This window comes from Protopterus annectens, chromosome 4.part1 (genome assembly GCF_019279795.1).
Source record: "Protopterus annectens isolate FY-2018-M chromosome 4.part1, PAN1.0, whole genome shotgun sequence".
In the NCBI taxonomy this organism is placed as follows: domain Eukaryota; kingdom Metazoa; phylum Chordata; order Ceratodontiformes; family Protopteridae; genus Protopterus; species Protopterus annectens.
In genome coordinates this window covers 514,385,997-514,405,175 of record NC_056734.1, presented here as the reverse complement: position 1 = coordinate 514,405,175, position 19,179 = coordinate 514,385,997, and the positions used below count along the sequence as shown (strand labels likewise).

Below are 19,179 nucleotides of genomic sequence, written 5' to 3'. Positions count from 1 at the left end.
TCCATCTGCCAGTGTATTTAGTTTTCCTGGCAGGAAAGTACAGTTTTGTACCTACCATAAATGTAGATGTTCGAGGATTCCATTGCTGCAGTCCTTACTATTGGGTATAGTCCGTGATCCAGCTGCCAATACCAGAGAGAGTATTGACGCCGTCAGGGCGACAGCTGACGCCAGTACGCCAGGGTACTAATGCCATGACCGGGCGGCCATATCCTCAGTCTTTTCTTGCCTAGATGTCAGAAGAGACAAAAAGACAAGGCCCAAAATATAAACACCAAAACAGCGAAACAATATATACAAAAATACAGCAGGTAAGCCACCTACACACCCACCCAACAACACAGAAAACAGGAGGGTCGGACTGGGAAACGGACTCAACATCTGACGGCAGGTACAAAACTGTACTATGTTCCTTTCGCCTTCCATTGCTGCTACAAGTACTTCGTGCAGAACTAAGAGGTAAGGGGAGCTGGGAAATCATGGAAAAGCAGGAAGCAGCAGGAGGCTCTTGCATCCGCAAAAAAGCAGGACCAGCCCTAGACTTAGAAAAGATAGGAGCTGTGGAATGTTTACAGAAAGCTTAGAGTATAGGAAAGTAGTAAGTTCCTGAAAAATCCTTAGCTGCCACCCCTCAGAACAAGGTTGAAGTGGCAGCCCTAGTGGACAATCAGAAATGCCCAGCTGGAACCCTCTTGCCGTTGGGGGAATAACAAATGCAATGCAAAAGCCAATCACCTCTAGAAATAGGGAATTTTGACATGCAGCTGCCCTATAACTCAAAGCAAAGAAACAAACAACTGCTGAGACTGCCTAAAATCCTTAGTCCTGCTTAAAGAATAAGCAAATGGCCTGTGTACATCTAAAGTAGTATGCAAACCTTTATTTGGGGGTCCAACGCAAAGGTAGGCAAATGATCTATAGTCTTAAAAAAGCCACAGAAACCACCACTAAGTCAAAGGAAGGATCAGGTACGCAATGATTTACTATCCTTATGGAAAAGAAAAGGCTCGATTGCCATATGGGCCTGCAACTCAGACACCCTTCTGCCTTGGTAATAGCCAACAAAAAACAGTCTTCCTGCGACAAATATTTCAATTGTAACTCAGCTGCTCTAGAGTAAGGTACACAACAAAGTGAGTCCAACACAAAATTGGTATCCTGGGAGTAGTCAGGATACGTGGGGTCTGTAGAGTAAAGCCCCTCTAAGAAACTGGCTTGAACAAGGGAAGAAACAATGGAGGGTCAAAATCATAGTGAGCTGAGATTGCTGCATGAATCTTGATGGAAGAGAAGGATAGACTAAACAATGATAACTCAGTATCATAGTAAGAGCCTATACTCAAATTAGGGCTCAGAAATCTCCAAATTTTGCTTTACTGTTTTATAAAATCTCTTCCCATTTGTCATGTGATTCTTTCTTGTACTAGGAAAAAGCCAAATGTAATCACATTTAAAACTTGTTTCAAATTTTGAGACCTGCTGTGTTTCAACACAGAATGTGCTTGGCTGTCAGAGGAAGAGAGTGAAGCTTGACATTGTTGAGATGACCGTCCTGTTGGGATAACAGATGTGGGAATCAAAGCAAGTCAAGGCCATGGAGGCTTCTTTACCAGACTCGTAGTAGAGGCACCAGCGTTGCCCGAGGCCAGATGTAAGCTAGTGCTGTCATCCTTGGCCTGTCCTTGGCAACCTTAACAGTACCTTTGAAATACCAGTTGAAGTAAAAAAAGACAGAAGGTTTGTCCAACTGAAAGACAGAGCATCCACTTTCCACAGTGTGTGATGAAGAAGAGGCAGAGAAAACTGTGGCAGCTGGTGGTTTAGTGGAGAAGCTTAACAGATCTATGCTGTCTGGAGTTCCCCATGACATTGTCAATTTCTGAAATACAACTGAATCCAGTTTCCACTTGTGGGGATCTATGATTTGTCTGCTTAACACATCTGCGACATATGAGTTTGTGCTCCTGGCAGAAACCTTAAAACTGTGGTTATGTGAAGCGTAGCGCAGTCTCCAATAAAACTGGCTGTTGTTCGCCTGCACAGAGGAGCAAGAATGTGTTCCCTTGTTTGTTGAAGTACCATATGACAGTTGTGTTGTCTGTTAGAATCAACACCTGCCCTGGAAGAAGTAACCCTTGAAAGCATGAAAGTCGAATTGTTGGACTGCTAACATCCTGTATAGTAGATATGTAGATGCTGTAGTCTGGCAGGCCACTTGTCTTGCATCCACTTTGCATTTAGATGAGCTCCCTCAAGCAATGTCTCGAGGCATCTGTCGGTAAAATCTGACTCGCCTTAGCTGGCCACAGAGAGTCCCTTGTTTAGGTGACATTCTAAAGCCTACCACAAAAATACTTTGAAGGGTTGAGATTATTTTGTATGACCGTGGTTCAAATCCTGGCAGTGCTGTGTCCATACCTTTTTGATATACCATTGTAACTTCCTCTATATGAAGCCTATAATGCAGAGCACCTCCCATACATTTGAGATACCACCCTAATGCTGGAAGGCAGTTTGGTGCAGTCAGCACGGACTGATGAGATAGTTGATGGAAGTAAAGTGACAGACTCTTTCGTTTGTCCTGGGGTTAAAAAGGCCAGAGTGCTGCTGTATTCAGTCTCACACCCCATAAGCACATGTGTTGAGAGGGTACTAGACTGACTTATTTCGCTCACACACCCAGAAAGGCATCTAGCACTGTTACAAGATATCCAGGATGCTGTGAAGGTCTTCCGCTTGAGCCAGAAGCAGGCAGTCGCCTAAATTCCAGGAGATTTGAAGTCCTTGTAGCCTGAAGTAAGCTATCACTGAGCCAGAACCTTTTGTGAATACTCTGGGCTTAGTGATAAGGCTTCAAGCTATCACTGAGCTGAAACTAATGAGAATCTCTGTTGAAAGTAGAGAAACTCCTGTAACTAGCTCGATATGCACATGAAGGCAGCCCAGTTTGAAATCTTTACCATCCAGTGTAACTTAGCAGCAGGGGTACAAAGCTGTAAGCTTCCTTGAGATCCGAACTTGGGGAATGTCCAGATAAGCCCAGGAGGGAGAAATAAATCCAAAAAGCAGTCTCCACGTGTTCCTCCTTCTGGTACTAGAACATGAATAAAACTATAAATCAAATTGACACAGGGACTGGGTCTCTGTCATGTCCAACACCCATCCGTCTTGAGTAATTAAATCCCAAATTCCTTTGAAAAGAGTAGACGAACCTTCTGTTAGCTGCCAGACGAGACCCATTACAGCTGAAAAGCAGGTCATTGGAGACAGTTATGAAAGGACTGACCCCTGCCTCACCAATCCCCTGAGCAGGTGAACCCTGTTCTAGGCCTAAAAGAACCTTGAGCTCCTGGCCCTACCAGCCAGGACCTACCCTAGACTGGAATCATAAGCAGGATATGTCCAAACCTTAAGCAGGCCTGCATCTACTAAACTTTGTGGCTGCTCCTCTTCGAATCTTTAACAGCAGGTGGCTAGACTTAGCTTTGTCCTATCTTTCCAAAACTGCTTCCACAAATGAACCAAACAACACATCAGACTTAAAAGGACCAGCAAAAGCCTTGTCTTAACATGCTCAGCTTCCCCACAGATCCTCAACCAGGCACATCTGCGAAACCGAGAACTAGTGGCAGCCACCTCTTAACATGCCACAGCAAAAAACCATCCCAGCAGTTTGCCCACTATACCAGACACATAAACTAAATTACTCAAGGAATTGATAATCAATAATTACCAAAGCATCCACCTAGATTTAAATTGTGAAAAGGAGATAATTTTGATATTCAGCATGAAACTGACAATTTAACGCCTCATGGCTAGGAGGAAGAAGTATACACTTTCACCCCACCCATCTAATGCCAGAGCTCTTTGTCAGTGGGAACAGGATTCTTAACCACAGAGGCCTTAACACCTTTAGGAAGCTGAGAAACAGTTTCCCCACCTGCCCACCCTATCTTAAACTTTGTCAGCAGGAACAGCACCCTATAGGGTTCCATTGTGGCACTAACAAAAGCAGGAGGCAAAGAATCAGTCTGCAAAAAGCCTCTGCAAAACATCTTCCACCACATTCAAATACAGGCGGTATAGCGCTAAGGGCCTATGCTGGGGTAAAACAAGAATTCCCAAGTGCTCCCCTGAATCAGAGTAATCCTGGCTCATTCAAAAAGTGCCTCATGGAATGTAGAGTCTCTGAAAGCCGAAAAAACTTTCACAGGAGAAGTCAAGGAGCACATCATCCATGAAGATTCTCCTCCCATGAGGATATTCCCAAATCTCCGCAGAAGATTCAGAAGCCCCTGAAAACTGTCAGGACTGTCAACAATGTCCACTCTAGGCCTCTTTATCAGAGGGCCCATAGAACTCTAATGATAGTAATCAAATCTTTCTGAAGCATTAAGCATATGTTTCATAGGTACCTGTTCCGCAACTGTCACTAGTTGAAGGAGGCCTGCCTCTTCGAAGTTGGCCTACTAAAAAGAAGTTTTGAAGTGAGAAAATTCTAACTACTTTGGGAAGAGAGGAAGATACAGCACTCAGTCTGGCCCTCAGCCTGGCCTGCCTCCCGAGAAGACATCCTGTAACAGCAAAGTGTCTGGGTTTGAGACTCTATAGAAACTCCTGAGAAAACCCTGGAGCCACTGAGCCATCTAAAGAACCGATGTCTGGGACTGCCGGTTCATCAACCCTAGGCTTCATTGTTTTGTCCCTGTGCTTCTTGGACGGTTGGCCGGAGCATCCGACGGCATTTTACAATTGCAACGCCTCCCAAACACTAATCTGGCACAGCTCCAACCTCCTCTTAATAGTTCGCTCACAGGCCCCAGTACAAGAGCGGCAACCAACAACGCCGCGGCTCGCATTTTAAACAAGGTATACACAATGTATGGTAATCCCTAACATTCTATTTGTTTCCTACAAGAAATACAGTTAATCTTCTTTCTGACATCCGGGTTAAACACTGAGGCAAGAAAACAAAATGTTCCCGTATACAATTCAAGGTGTAATCCTTTCGCCCGTCTGCTTCGAAATATTTCAAGACGCCAACCCGTACCTCGCAAAATTGCTTCTGCAAAAGACAGAGGCGGCAAAAACGCCGTGATATGACGCCGCTGGCGCGACAGTACCCTGACGACTGAACCGAGTCTAGCGCTTCTGACCACGCCAGCCTTATACTCAGGTCCAGCCGACTGGATGCGGACTTGGCGCCACAAACATCTGAGCTTGTAGATTTCACTTGGTAGCTCAAGGCTGTGTTCCACAAAGCCATGGCTAGTCTGCAGAGGGGGGTAAGAATGGGTACCCCCCCCTGCTTGTTTATGTACCAGATGACCGTGGTGTTGTCCGTCTTTACCATTAGTTGTCCTTGAAGAATGTGGTCCTTGAAGGCTGTCAGAGCATTCTGTACAGGTAACATTTCCTTTTGATGTGTAGGTGCATTTGACTTCGGTTCCATTTGCCCTGAATGCACTTCACTGCCAGGTGAGCCCCCCATGCATAGTCTGATGAATCTGTTGACAAGGTTTGGGTGGCAGGGTGTAGTGTGAATGGTAGTCCCTTGTTTTCGTGGCAGGCCTCTGTCCACCAAAGGAACTCTAGGCGTAGGCAAGATATGATAGGAATCATTGCTTCTAGATCCTGTGAATGTCGACACCATAGGCTTTTGAAATACCATTGCAGTTTCCTCATATGCAGTCTTGCATACAGAATTAGAAGACTGCAGGAGGCCATGAACCCCAAGGCTTGCAGTATTTGCCTTGCAGATATAACTGGGTTTTGTGGCCACTTGTTTGAAGTAGGTTGTCAAAAGAATCCATTTATCTGGCGTGAGGAAAGCCACCTGGGAAGTTGCATTCAAGCTTTCTCCCAGGAATATAATTTGTTGACAGGGTACCAGGTGTGATTTCTTTTCATTTATGGTGTACCCCAGACAAGTCAGTACCCTTTGAACAAAGGCCAGATGACTAAAATATGTTCTGGCTTTCTGCCTGAATCAGACAATTGTCCAGGTATGGGTATAAATATTTCTTTGCCTGCAAAATGCAATGACTGGAGCTAGGCACTTCGTGAATACCCTGGGCGCAGGACATAAGCCAAAGGGCAGTGCAGAGAACTGATAATGCATGTAGCCTGCTTTGAAGCGTAGGTATCGTCTGCAATACTCCCTGATAGGGATGTGCAGGTATGCTTCTCTTAGGTTTAGTGTTGCCAGCCATGCATCTTTGCCTAGCATAGGAAGCAGCTGAAGAGTGAGCATCTTGAATTTTGGAATCACCAGAAAGGTGTTTAGAGTAGAAAGATCCAGGATAGGATGCCATGTATTGCCTTTTCTGGGTACCAGAAAAAGTCTCTAATAGAAACCTTGTCCCTTTTCCTCTTCTGGTACCAACTGAATAGCCCCCAATGCTTGAGAGCATACTTGATTTGAGGCCTCTGCCCACTGATTTGGGGGTAGATCTGGCCATCCGCTTGGTGTTGGTAAGGTGTGGAAGTGAAATCTGTATCCTTGGGACACTATTTAAAACCCATTTGTCCTGGGTAATGAGCTCCCAGTTTTTGGCCTGCAGAACAATCTTTCCGCCTAAAGGAGCATTCAGTTGGAAAGTACTTGGAAACTTTAAAAGCAAGTCATTGAGACAGTTTTCCATAAGGGGGAGTCTTACTACTCCCTGGTTTGGGTGTGGAAAACCCCCATTGTTTAGTCGTGTGTGCCCCCCGAGACTGAAACCTGGGGTTTCTGCTCTCTGGGTTTGGCTTGAAACGACCTGGAAGGGGCTGGAAAGGACCAATTCTTAGAGGGCCAGTGCCTACCAAATCTAGGAGGCTGAACTTGTAAGAAATATTTAACAGTTTGCATAGATTTAGCTTTATCTTCCATCTTTTTAAGAACTTCCTCAGCCTTGTTGCCAAACAGGCTGTCCTGAATTAAGGGAGCATCCAACAATTTAGCTTTAACATGATCAGGCAAAGACTACTCCTTAAGCCAAGCATGCCTTCTCAGCACAGACACAGTAACAGCAGCCCTGCAAGAGGCCTCTAATGAATCAAATCCATATTGCAAAGTAGGTTTTCCAACCTGTTCAGCAGAATGCATTAAATCCTGTAATTCTGTATTTTCCACACAGTCAATCATTTTTGTTTAAGCAATCCAATAATATGCTGCTGATACTTCAACATATGAAACTGGCAGTTTAAGGCCCTAAAGGCGAATGTGGCAGAAGTGTATATCCTTCTTACCCCATCTATCCAGCGCCCTGGAATCTCTATCAGAGGGAGTAGGATTTTTAGCAGCAGTGCCTTAATGCCCTTGGGTCCCTGTGAAATGGTCTCAGGATCCGCAGTAAGATTTTTAAAGAGGAACTTCAGAGAGTCAGGTACCCTGCAATACCCATCAGTTTTTCTGGGAGCAGCAGGTAAGGTGTCAGGGGCCAGGCTAGATTCCGAGCAGGCATCATCTACAATGTCCAGTACAGGAGGGATAGCTAGAGGCCTGTGTTGAGGCAGGAGTAAGAATTCCCTAAGCCTCTTTTTGGAGTCAGAGTAATCCTGGCTTTCCCAGTAGAAATGTTCCCTAAGAGTATGCAAGATTTCACCAAAAGTGAAATCCTCTGGAGGAGAAGCAGAGGGGATAGAGTCCTCTGAATCAGAATCCGCATAGGTAGAGGAGGGCAAATCCTGGTCATCAGAAAAAACACTAATTTCAGAATCCTATTCAGAAGAATCAGAAGGAAAATCAGTTCTAGTCTCTTAGAGGGAGAAGGGTGGCTTCCCCTGATTAGAGTAACAAGGTCTTCAGCCACTCTCGTTTTTTCGGCATAGGGGCCTGACCATGTGGTCTGGGCATCTGTTTTCCGGGCATAGATAGAGTTTTAGGCCTTGGAGGATGGCGTCTGTTTAATATGCAAGTCAGTAGGCTTAAACACCCCCAGAAGCCGGTGTATGCACAGCAGCTCTGGACCCATCCAAGCTAGACACATCCGCAGGTTCCACAGTTGAAGCATCTCGCAGCATATCGGACTCCGAATGGGTCTCAATAGAGGCCTGTGAATCTGAAGTAGTGGGTATCAGGGGCAGCGAAAGCGCTTGAGTACCGGTGAACTGGCGACTAGCTTAGAAGCCATTTCTTGGTAATTGAACAGTACCAAAAAATTTAGATGTGGAAATGAACAGACAAATAGTACAAGGTTTGAATAAGGCACAAAACCGACAGCGAGGTACATCATGGTCTGGGCCTAGGCAAGAAATGCAGTATGAATGAAAATCTATGAGGTATTTTCTTTCCACAAGAAATACAACTGCCAACTTTTACTGACATCGGTTTAGAGCAAGAAAAAGGTTCCTCAATGGGGTGCTTAACTCAGTTGAAGACTTCTGATCTGAAACTCAAAAACGAAAATATCAGGAGTCGGCCGACCGGCACTTGCGAGCTGCTTCTGCTTCGGGCACCGGATAACAAGACTGATGTAATAGCGTCGGCTGCATGCTTTATACCCCTGACTACCTGACGTCATGGACGATAAGACAGCAACCGATGCAGGACCCAATTACTTTGATAATCAGGCCGACTGAGGGCTACCTGCAAGCAGATAACCCAAATGTGATGACTGCAACAGAGAAGCACAAAGATAATCAAGCCAAGACGGGGCTGGAGTTTATTGGAGAAAACTGACAAAGGAGCCAAAGTATAGGGAGCAAGTAACTAGAAAGGAAAAAGTAATAGGATGAGAAGAGGCAAAGAATTTGGACTACAGGTTAAAGATTGCCTTCCCTATCAAGGATTGATACCAGAGTATAGGCACAGAGAATGAAATAAGGGGGTCCTAAACGAAAGACAAGTACTGGTAGAGTTTTTAGACTCTAGAACAGAAGCTGCCACTAAAAAAAGGAATTACTATAGCATATAAAATATTGCACTACAACTATAAGAAACAATCAGAGGAGGTTAGAAAGGATTGGGAAGGGAGACTGGATAAGCAATTTGCAAATAATGGGAGGATACAAGTACGTCTCCCAAATATGCAACAATCTAGAAGACTTAGGATTTTTGCTTGGAAATGTTTAGATATTTTTATAGCTAAAGTCGGCTCCAGAGATTATTTCCTCAGGTAGACAGCAAATGTTGGAGGTGTGACAGGGAAGAATGTTATTTGGGAACATTTTCTGGGAGAGAGATGGGTTCCCTACAGGATGCACTGTAGGGGATGCTAAGTAGGTGGATTAGTGTGATGAGGGACATGATTTTTCTGAGCTATAATACAGAATTGAATTGCGTAGACATGGTTAAGGCCTTGCTGTGTCTAATAATGATGGCTGCCAAAAAAGCAATTACTAGAAAACGGAAATCAAAATTTAAAATAAACTATTAAAAGTAGTAAATATAACAGACATAAAACTGGAATGGAGATCTTTAGAAAAGGGTATGAGCAAACTACATAAGTAAAATGGGAATTCTGGGAACACTTGCATACGAGTAAATGAGGTTTAGAAGGCAGGACTTCAATGAGCTATGTAATTTTCGACTGAAAATGACTGGGTAAATAAGTGATGTATAATGTTTGCAACTAGGAGTGTGTCAGTATGGTTTGTGATGTAAAATGCTTGCAACAAAGATTGTGTCAGTGTGGTTTGATATACAAGTGTATGACTGCTTATATTGTAAGTGATGGTTTCATAAAGATGTTTCTTGTTTAAAAAAGGGGCAGGATTTGAATAACTGTCAGTGTCATACACTTAGCCTGCTTCTGCAGTAAAGATGGTCTTCGGTTTCTCCATTTTCCTATGGCATGAATTTTTTTTCTTTATTTTAATGAAAGACAAATAATCAGATAATGGCTGGTAACTCTTGCATAAGACAAAGGAGCTCTGGTTGCACCACAAAGGCTCTAAAAATATTTACCACCACAAAGCACATTTTTACAAAAAAAAGAAAACAGACAACTATGAAAGTAAGGTCCTCTTTCTCAAATAAGACCATTCCCTGAAGATGGATGGTCACCTACACAGAAATAATGAAAGTGGAAACCCTGTTGAGGGCTCTGTTGGCCAGAGAAAGCACATCATTGCCAATCTTATCTCAGGACATCAAAAGGCTCAGAATATCCAACATAAGCAAAAGCCAAACAAATGCTATACAGTACAGCATAAAAAACTGGAGGCATAAATCTAATAAGGAAAAAAACTTGAGTATGTGGCAGGTAGAATGGACTACACAATGCAGTGATGGAACCAAAAAAGGCGACAGGCTGCTTCCATTCTACATGCAGCACCCCCCTCCCCCAAGCCTTACCCAATGACTCCTCTACTTTCCTCCAAATGGATCACTGGGATCCTCTGTTCTCCAATGACAGTCTTGTGGTAGAATCTCCTCTGGTATTGTGGCAGTTGAGGCTTTCTTCTTTTACTCCACGGAGCTTGCTATGCACCTAGCATTTTGCTGAAGCTCTGTGTGGTGAGGGGACCAGCCTACTCCAGTTAAGGCCAGGTGGCCAAAGCATCTTGTCCAAGACTACATATGCTTCAGTGTTTCCTATGTTTGCAAGGAGGACTTCACTATCCCTATCTACTGAGCCACAGAGGAATGAAGCAAAGTGCTTTTCAACAACCCAAACAAGGAAACACACCAATAGCTTCTGCCACAGGTTCACTCTGGGTACTGGGCCATGAGAGAGAAGTGGGACCTGCACTAGGCCTGGCACAGACACCTCAAAGTCTTTAAGGGAAAAATCCCAAAAGTGTAAGAGGTCAATGCCCTGAGATGCCTTGCTTGGTCCTACTCAATGAAGATCATCTGCCCTCAACTGCAAGCAGCAATTCAAGATGCAGACTTGTCAAGTGAATAAGGCTGCTGCTAGTCCTCCACACTAAGCCTCTAAGGACTCTGGCTTTCCCATTGGCCCATAAAACTAGCATCTCACTGGTCTTGCAAGACACCTGCATCCACTACCTGATGCAAGATTCAAAGGAGTTTCTGTGGTACTAGGAACATAAAACGCATGCAAATGCAGAGCATTTTACAAACTACAAGGATCAGAACAGTAACTGTAAAAGTCACCAAAATTCAGTAATTGCTAAGAATGAACTTGTTCATTCAACAGATAAGTTGCATCAAAACTTTAAGCTTACACTGTGGAATGTCCAAAAAAAATATTCTGATTACACAAGTGATGAGCCCAACACCACAGGATCCATTCAAGGAGGGTTCCCAGTGTTAACTAGATGCATTTAATGCCACAAAAAGCAAATACTTGTTGCATCTTAAATATTTTCGCAGTCTTTACTATAAGAGTCATTACCTTGTTACCTTAAATATTCTACATTCGCCAAAGTCTAAAAGAAACAGACACTCCATGTTAATCTTACCAGATTCTTGATTACTGCCTCGAGTTCTTTTTGAGCCTCTTTGACAGCTGCTTCTGTTCCCACAATGGTGATGACTTCCTGGTCCTTATCTTCAGATATAGGGAAAATGATACGTGCGCCAGTGTTATCTCTAACTTTACGTATATTGCCACCCCCCTTGCCAATCAAAAACTTATGGTATTCAGGCTTGGCTCGGAGCTCCACAGTATAATTCTTGATTTGCTGAAAAGCAAAAAAACGTGTAAAGAAAAATAAAACATCTGAAGCAGTCCCACTAAACAAGATGCAGTATAAACATGGAGCTTAAGGACACAATTTTCCCCTTTTGTTACTGGCAACAATTTCCTAGTAAGAACATTTACTTGAACAAATCTCTTCTGTACCCTTTGCTCATCTCCTCCACAATGCTGGAGGATGAGCTTAGTCAAGACATGAAGTGATAGTCCAAGTTTGTAATTCAAATACCAACCAAACTATGAGAGGGTAGGGCATAAACAAGGGTACACATTCAATATCTAGAGATGTGTTTTAAATTAAACAGGAATAGTATACACTATGTCACACTAAAAATGAAAATCACTTAATTGGCAATCATGTTTTTCTTCAGAAAGGTGCATTCCAGTAACATGTTACTTTATGTTAAGTCAAATGGCTTTATTCTTAAGGGTAAAGGAGATACTAATTTTGAAAGCAAACCATGGTAAAATAAACTGTACTTTAAAAACAGTGCAAAGCCTGTTGAGAGATGCTTAGCTTCTGGATTGAGTAAGTGTCCATAGTAACAGAGAAGGAAAGAATAGTTGTGTAAAATATTACCATAACCATAGATGTCCTCCTCTTCTATATTGCAGTATTCTTTACATAAGGGATCCTCTACCATGGAGGACCTGAAGTCCGGCCAGTATACAAGTGCATACAACCACTGCTAGTATGTGGGGTGTCTCACACATGGCTTAGGAATAAGTCATCCATAAAAGCGACATCTGCATATACAATCCTCAGAATTGAAAGCCCCAGGGAGGAACACCAGTCCAAGAAAACAAGTTTCTCAGACATCCAGAACAAAAGCAGACACCAGGGAGAAGGGAGGGACAGAATACTGTAACAAAGAGGACATCTATGGTTATGGTAAGATTTTACACAAGTACTCTATATGTCCTTCCATTCTAATGTTAAAGCATTCTTTACATGCGGGAGAGCACCAAAGCTCAGGAGGAAACCTGGGAGGAGGAAGGACCAGAACAACTCTAGAAAGGCAGGAAGAATGGCTCTAGCAAAGCCAGCTCTAGATCTGGAGAGCCCAAGTTACCAGCTCTAGATCTGGAGAGCCCATCTAACTTGCGACGCTTGGTGAAGTTATGTACAGAAGTCTAAGTAGCTGCTTCTAGAATGGCATTAGTCTCCAAACCCTTAAAGCACCCAAAGCAGCCAAAGCCCTAGCATAATGACTCTTAAAATGAAAAGGGAAGCTCTTCCCATGGAAAACGCAGCAAAAAGAAATAGCCTTTGAAATCTAAGCGGAAACAGTCTGGAAACAGGCAACCCCAGAACCCTGGGATGGAAAGAAAAGCAGATTAGATTTCTTGACAGCCTTAGTTTTATCAAAATAAATTCAGAGTTGTCTATGCATATCCAAGGTGTCAAAGAACCTCTCACTAGAAAACTGTGGAGAAGGGAAAAGGGTGTGCAAATGAACACACTGGTTAAGAGGCAACTCATCCACAACCTTGGGCATAAAGGATTAGTAAGGAGGTTGGCATAATGGTTAAGGTGCCTGCCTTACAAACACAAGGTGCAGAGTTTTATTGTCACTTGGGATACTTGGCTAGGCTTAAAATGGCCCACAAGTGCACTTAGCCTAGTAGTAATCTATGAACAAGACCCCGCCCTTAGTGAAAATCAGAAAAGGTGGGGAAACCATGAAGCCTTTAAGCTCAGACACCCTTCTGGCAGAGGTCAAAGTTATTAACAGAACAGTTTTCACAAAGTACAGCACCGCAAAGAGGCCATAGCTACATGCTCAAATGGAACTACAGTCAGCTTCTGCAGAAGCAAGTTCATATCCCAAGGAGGAAGAACAGATTTCCTGGGAGGTCTAATGTGAAGACACCTTTGAGCAGAAGTTACCCTCTAATCTGGAAGTATATATATAATCTGGAAGTAAAAGGGGAAGACAAATGCAGACAGGCTGAAATGGCTGACAGACTTTTACAGAGAAATCAAACCATTACTGACCAACTCACAGGTAAGAAAGGACCAATAGTAAATCCAGACAGTGAAACAAGGCTGTGTGAACGACACCACACAGAAAACTTCCATTTAGAGTAGGATTTCTTAGTATTGGGTTTTCTGGCCTCCTACAGTACCCTAACCATGTCCTCAGAAAAAAGGTGTCTAAAGAAATCAGAAGCCTATCACTCACAAAGTTGAGTGGATGGATAAAAAGATTTTGTCCTGTGTGAGAAGGTCTACCCTGTCAGGTAACTTGCGATGACTGCTCTTGGCTAAATGCAGGAAGAGGGGGAGCCAATGCTGTCTCGACCAAAAGTGGGTCACCAGCAAGATTTTTGGTTTGTCCTGTTGAAGGCTGAAGAGGACTTTGAATGACAGGAAAGGAGGGATGCATAAAGAAACATCCCCTTCCATGAAACTGACAGGGCATCCTACTTCCAAATCAGAGGACCTGGGACACTGGCACAAAGGAGGAAGCGAACTGCTTAGAGGGGAGGCAAATAAATCTGTTTGAGGAGTACCCTACCAGTGAATAATGCCCAGAAACATCCCTGACAATCATCCATTTGTGGGAATAAGTCATGGACATGCTCAGATGGACTGCCACAGAATTCGTATTGGAACAGATGTAAAGTAGTTGAAAAGTCACCTGGTACTGAAATGCCAAATCCCATGCCGTGAGACCTAACCTGCACAGAAGGTACAACTTTGCACCCCCCCCCCGCTTTACATATCAGAGAAATGTGGTATTGTCTGCAAACAATTTTAAAGGTCATGGACAGGAGAGAGAATGTAAAGCTTGAAGAGCTAATATGAGGGCTCATCTCTGATGTTGATATGGTCCTCCTTTTGAGGGGGAAACCAGAGGCCTTGTACCTTCATGGAAGCAAAGGTTGCTTCCCATCCTAGGTCTGGAGAGTCTAAACTCCAGAGTGAGAACAGGAGGATGAAGAAGAGTGCCTGGGCTCAGGGAAATATGAATCCAAAGGAGTTCCTTTTTGAGACAAGGGAGAAGAGGAAAGTACAGTTGTGTCACTTACCATAAATGTAGACGTTTGAGTGTATTTACTGTTGCAGTCATCACATTAGTGTTATCCATGCCAGGGTAGCAGTTGGCCAGCCCGAATACCAGAGACCTATTTCTGCGTTGGTTGCTCACTCTTCAGGACTGACGTCAGGTCGTCAGTAGTATAAAGTAAGGCAGCTGACATTACATCAGTTTTTCCTGCCCTAACCTGTCAGGAGCCCCCATGTAGGAGCCAGGTTCTGGTGTAAGAACCCCACCAGTGGAAAATAAATACCAATGTGTCCCATGTAAGGAAGAAAAAGGGGGGATGGAGGGAGGAAAACCAAGACAGCAACAGTGAATACTCTTGAACATCTACATTTATAGTAAGTGTACACAACTGTACTATGTTCTTAGTGTTTCACTGTTGCAGTCATCACATTTGGGTTGATTCCGAAAACTGAGGAAATGGGTGGAGGCAGTCAAGGAAACCAGGGGCTGGTAAGGATGCCTTGCAAGACTGCAGAGGCAAACTCTGCCCTGGATTTGAAGAGAAGCAGGTGGTAATGCTTGGTAAAAGTGCGAAAAGATATCCAGGTGGCAGCCTCCAGGATGTCCCTGGTGGGGACTCCTCTGAGAAAAGCTGCAGAGGTGGAGGCTGCCCTGGAGGAGTGTGTCCTGACCCCCCTTGAGGGGGGGGGGGACTGTGTTTGTAGCAAAAATGGATGCAGTGTGCTATCCATTTGAACTGGTTTGTTTGGAGACGGCTTTGCCTTCTGCCCCAGTAGCAAAGCTAACCAGCAATTAATCAGATTTTCTGAAGGATTTAGTCCTGTCTAAACAGAGCTGTCTGTGCACATCTAAAGAGTGCAAGATCCTTTCCCCCTTGTTCTGGGGATCAGAAAAAAAGGTGGGCAAATGAATGGATTGGTTGAGAGCAACACTGGTGACCACCTTGGACATGAAGGATGGGTTAGTCGTGAGGGATACCCTTTCAGCATGGAAGATGAAGGGCTCCACAGCCATGACTGCTTGCAGGTCAGAGACTCTGAAGTGATGGCCAGAAGGAAAGCTGCCTCACAGGAGAGAAATGTTAGCTCTGCAGAAGGTGGTTCGAAGGGAGAACGGGTGAGCTTTTCCAACACAAAGTTAAGGTCCCAAGCTAGGATTGGTGCTCTTCTGGGTGGCCTCAAGTTGCTAGCCTCTCTTAGGAACTGTGATCAAGGGGTGTCAGAAAAGGGGCCACTCAGTGGGGAAAATGAGCAGAGATAGCAGAGGCATGAATTTTATTATAGGAAAAAGACAGGCCACTGTGTAGTAGGTCAGCTAAGTAATCCATGATGAGAGGGAGGGCTGTGCCATACTGGTTCTCTTAGCCTGAATCCAGGTGCAGAACCTTTTCCATTTGTCATCATGAGACTTTCTAGTGCAAAGGAGTCTGGCATCACGTATAACATCTAGAACCTGTTTACTGAGGTTGGCAGATTGATTGGGGGTTAGGGAATTAGCTAAGCTGCCAACCAGTATCCGCAACTGGGGATGCATGAATTCCCCTTCCCTCTGGGTCAGGAGGTTTGGAATCTGAGGAAGATGCCAGGATGGCAGTGGGGACAGGCTGTGCAGCAAGAGTATCAGTGCTGGCAAGGCCAGTCTGGAGCTAAAAGAATTGTCCTTGGTTTTTCCTCTATTTTGAGCAGTAACCTGGGGATGAGAGGTAGTGGAGGAAAAGCATAGACCAATAGACTGACCCTGGGGAAGGGCAAGGCATCCACTTTCCAAGAGCATGGGTAGCAGCTGCTGGAGGGTGAGCATTTTGAATTTTGGGATCACCAGGAAGGTGTTTACAATGGATAGACTGAGGATGGGGTGCCAGGTGCCCTCTTCTGGGCACCAGAAAAAAGTAAGAAACCTTGGCCTCTCTGTTATGCAGGAACGTGCTCTACTGCCCTCAAAGATCAGGGAAATTACTTGCTTTTATGCCTCTGCCCAATGGTGTGGAGGTAGACCTGGGAACCTTTTTGGGGTAGGAAGGGTGTGGAGAAAAAATTTGTATCCCTGGGACACAAGAATCCAGGAATCGTTGGCAACGGTGGCCCAAGTGCTTGCGTGAAACTAGCTTTTTCCTCCTACAGGTAAGTGAAGGTGGGCAGGGGGTGGGGTAGGCGAGTCACTGAGTTCTTACCATAACTGGGTGGCTTAGAACTCCCTTGTTTTGAAGTGGAGGCAGTCTACTGCTTAGATCCCTGCATTCCCTGTGACTGCTGTCTGGATGGTTTGGTTCCCCAAGGTCTGGGCTGGACTGGCTTAGTGGGAGTAGGAAAGGACTAGTGCAAGGTGGGACAATGCCTACTGAACCTGACTGGCTGGAGCTGTAAGAAATGCTTAACTGTCTGCATAGATTTTGCTTTTTCTTTCATCTTAAGACATCTTCTGCCTTAGTGCCAAATAAGCTGTCTTTGTGCAAGTGGACATCCAACAATTTAGATTTGACATGGTCTGGCAAAGGCTGTTCCATAAGCCATGCATGCCTTCTAATGACAGATCTGGTGACTGCTGCCCTGCAAGAAGCTTCTAGGGCGTCAAAACCACAGTGCAAGGTGTGTTTAGTTACTTGACTTGCAGAATGCATTAACGCTTGTAACTCTAGATTCTGTACAAGCTGGAAAGTAAGACATTTTTTGTTTGAGGGGCTCCAGGGTATGTTGCTAAAATTTAGCATATGGAACTGACAATTTAGTGCTCTGACAGCAAGAGTAGTTGGTGTATACTTTTTTACCCCATCTGTCTAGTGCTCGGGAATCCCTGAGGGAGGTGGGATTCTTAGCAGAGGGTGCTTTAATCCCTTTAGGCCCTTGAGAAATATCAGGGTCAGCAATAGGATTTTTAAAAAGAAATTTGTGCAAGTCAGGGACTCTATAGTACCCGTCTGGTTTTCTGAGTGCAGGAGGGAGGGTGTCAGGAGTACAGCTGGATTCCAGGAAAACATCCTCCACAACATCCAGGACTGGGGGGTGGCCAAGGGTCTGTGCTGTGTAATATATAAGAATTCCCAGAGTCTCTTTTTAGACTAAGGGAAGTACTAACACTCCCATTGGAAATGCTCCCCGAAGATATGAAGAGAGTTTCCCCAAAGGGAAAATCCTCTGAGGGAGAGCCGGAAGGGATTGAGTCTTCTGCATCAGAATCCTCTTAAGTAGAGAGGGGTTGCATGTCTTCATATTCAGATGCATCAGACTCCTCTGACTCTTGTTCAAACAAAACTACAGGGGAGAGATCTCTTTTCCTTTTGGAGACGATAGCCTTGCTTCCCCTTATCAGCATAAGGTATTCTGCCATTTTAAGCTTTTGAAACAGAGGCAAGCAAGCAGGTGCCTGAGGTTGGATAGGCTTCTTGGGTGTGGTTCATACCTTGGGCCTAAGAAACTGCCATTTTCGAAAGAATGGTAGTCGTGAAAGAAGACCACTGAGAATCAGTACTGTGAAGGACTTCCTTGGAAACCAGTGCCTGCACAACGCCTAAGGACCCTTCCAAGGTAGAGACTACCACAGGATCCTTAGTCGAAGAGTTTTGCGGCATACTGGACTCAAAGTGTCTCAGTAACGGCCTGCGAATCCATAGAAGTGGGTATCAGGGGCTGCAAAAGCGCCTCACTGAGGACCGGAGAACTGACTAGCTTAACGAAAAAGTCATTAGTAGATTTGGACCTATGCGGTCCATCTTCATCTTTACATTTTTTCGGAAGATGTGCTGTCGGATGGCTTACCAAAGCCATATCAGAGTTAGAGGTCTGTAAGCGAAAATATCTAGCTACAATAAAGGCCCGATGATGGATAGTTCTGGCATTGAACACGGCACTGAACACGGCACAGAAGTGACAGCAGGGAACAGCACGGTCTGGGCCTAAAGTGATGCAGTAAGAAAAAGTCTCAGTGTGGTACTTGTTTTCCAAAGGTGAAACAATTAACTCTGACATTTGTTAGTGCAAGAAAAAAGGATGCCCAACACGGTACTTAGCTTTAGAAGACTTCAGCTTTAAAATCAGATGAAACTTCGGTAGCTGCCGACTGGCACTTGTGCGAACTGCTTCTACTTCAGGCTCCACGACAAGAAAGACTGATGTAATGGCGTCAGATGCCTACTACTGACAACCTGACGTCAGTCCTGAAGAGACAGCAACAGGTGCAGAAATACTAAGCCTCTAGTATTCAGGCTGGCCAAGGGCTACCCTGGCAGGGATAACCCAAATGTGACAACTGCAACAGTGAAACATTAAGTACATCCATTTTTAACCTGTAATCCTAACTTCATTTCATCATTTCCCCATTTGTCTGTGTATTGCTGACCCAATCCATTTGTGGGTACATAGTTTGCAGCTATAGCCATTATTTCGTCTTCGCTAATTTTATATCCCAAACATTAAACTGTCTCAGAATGTTCCACAACACACATCGTTTTTTCTCTTTTCATCAGGTACTAAATATCTGCAAATGTATTCCACGGTGGTGCAGCGGTAGCGTTGTTGCCTCACAGCAAGAGGTTCTCCCGTTCAATTCTCGGCTTGGGTTGGGAGAGCCTTCTGTGTTGA

At 44.4% G+C, this 19,179-nt stretch overlaps 1 protein-coding gene across 1 annotated transcript in view; it reads right to left on the bottom strand.

The window, feature by feature from the left end:
* LOC122801243 (high density lipoprotein binding protein) overlaps nucleotides 1-19,179 on the bottom strand; it is a 1,918,659-nt gene that overhangs the window by 782,177 nt on the left and 1,117,303 nt on the right. Inside the window, exon 17 of the mRNA XM_044070795.1 lies at nucleotides 11,356-11,577. Coding sequence (XP_043926730.1) covers nucleotides 11,356-11,577 — 222 coding nt within the window. The remainder of the gene's footprint in view (nucleotides 1-11,355; nucleotides 11,578-19,179) is intronic.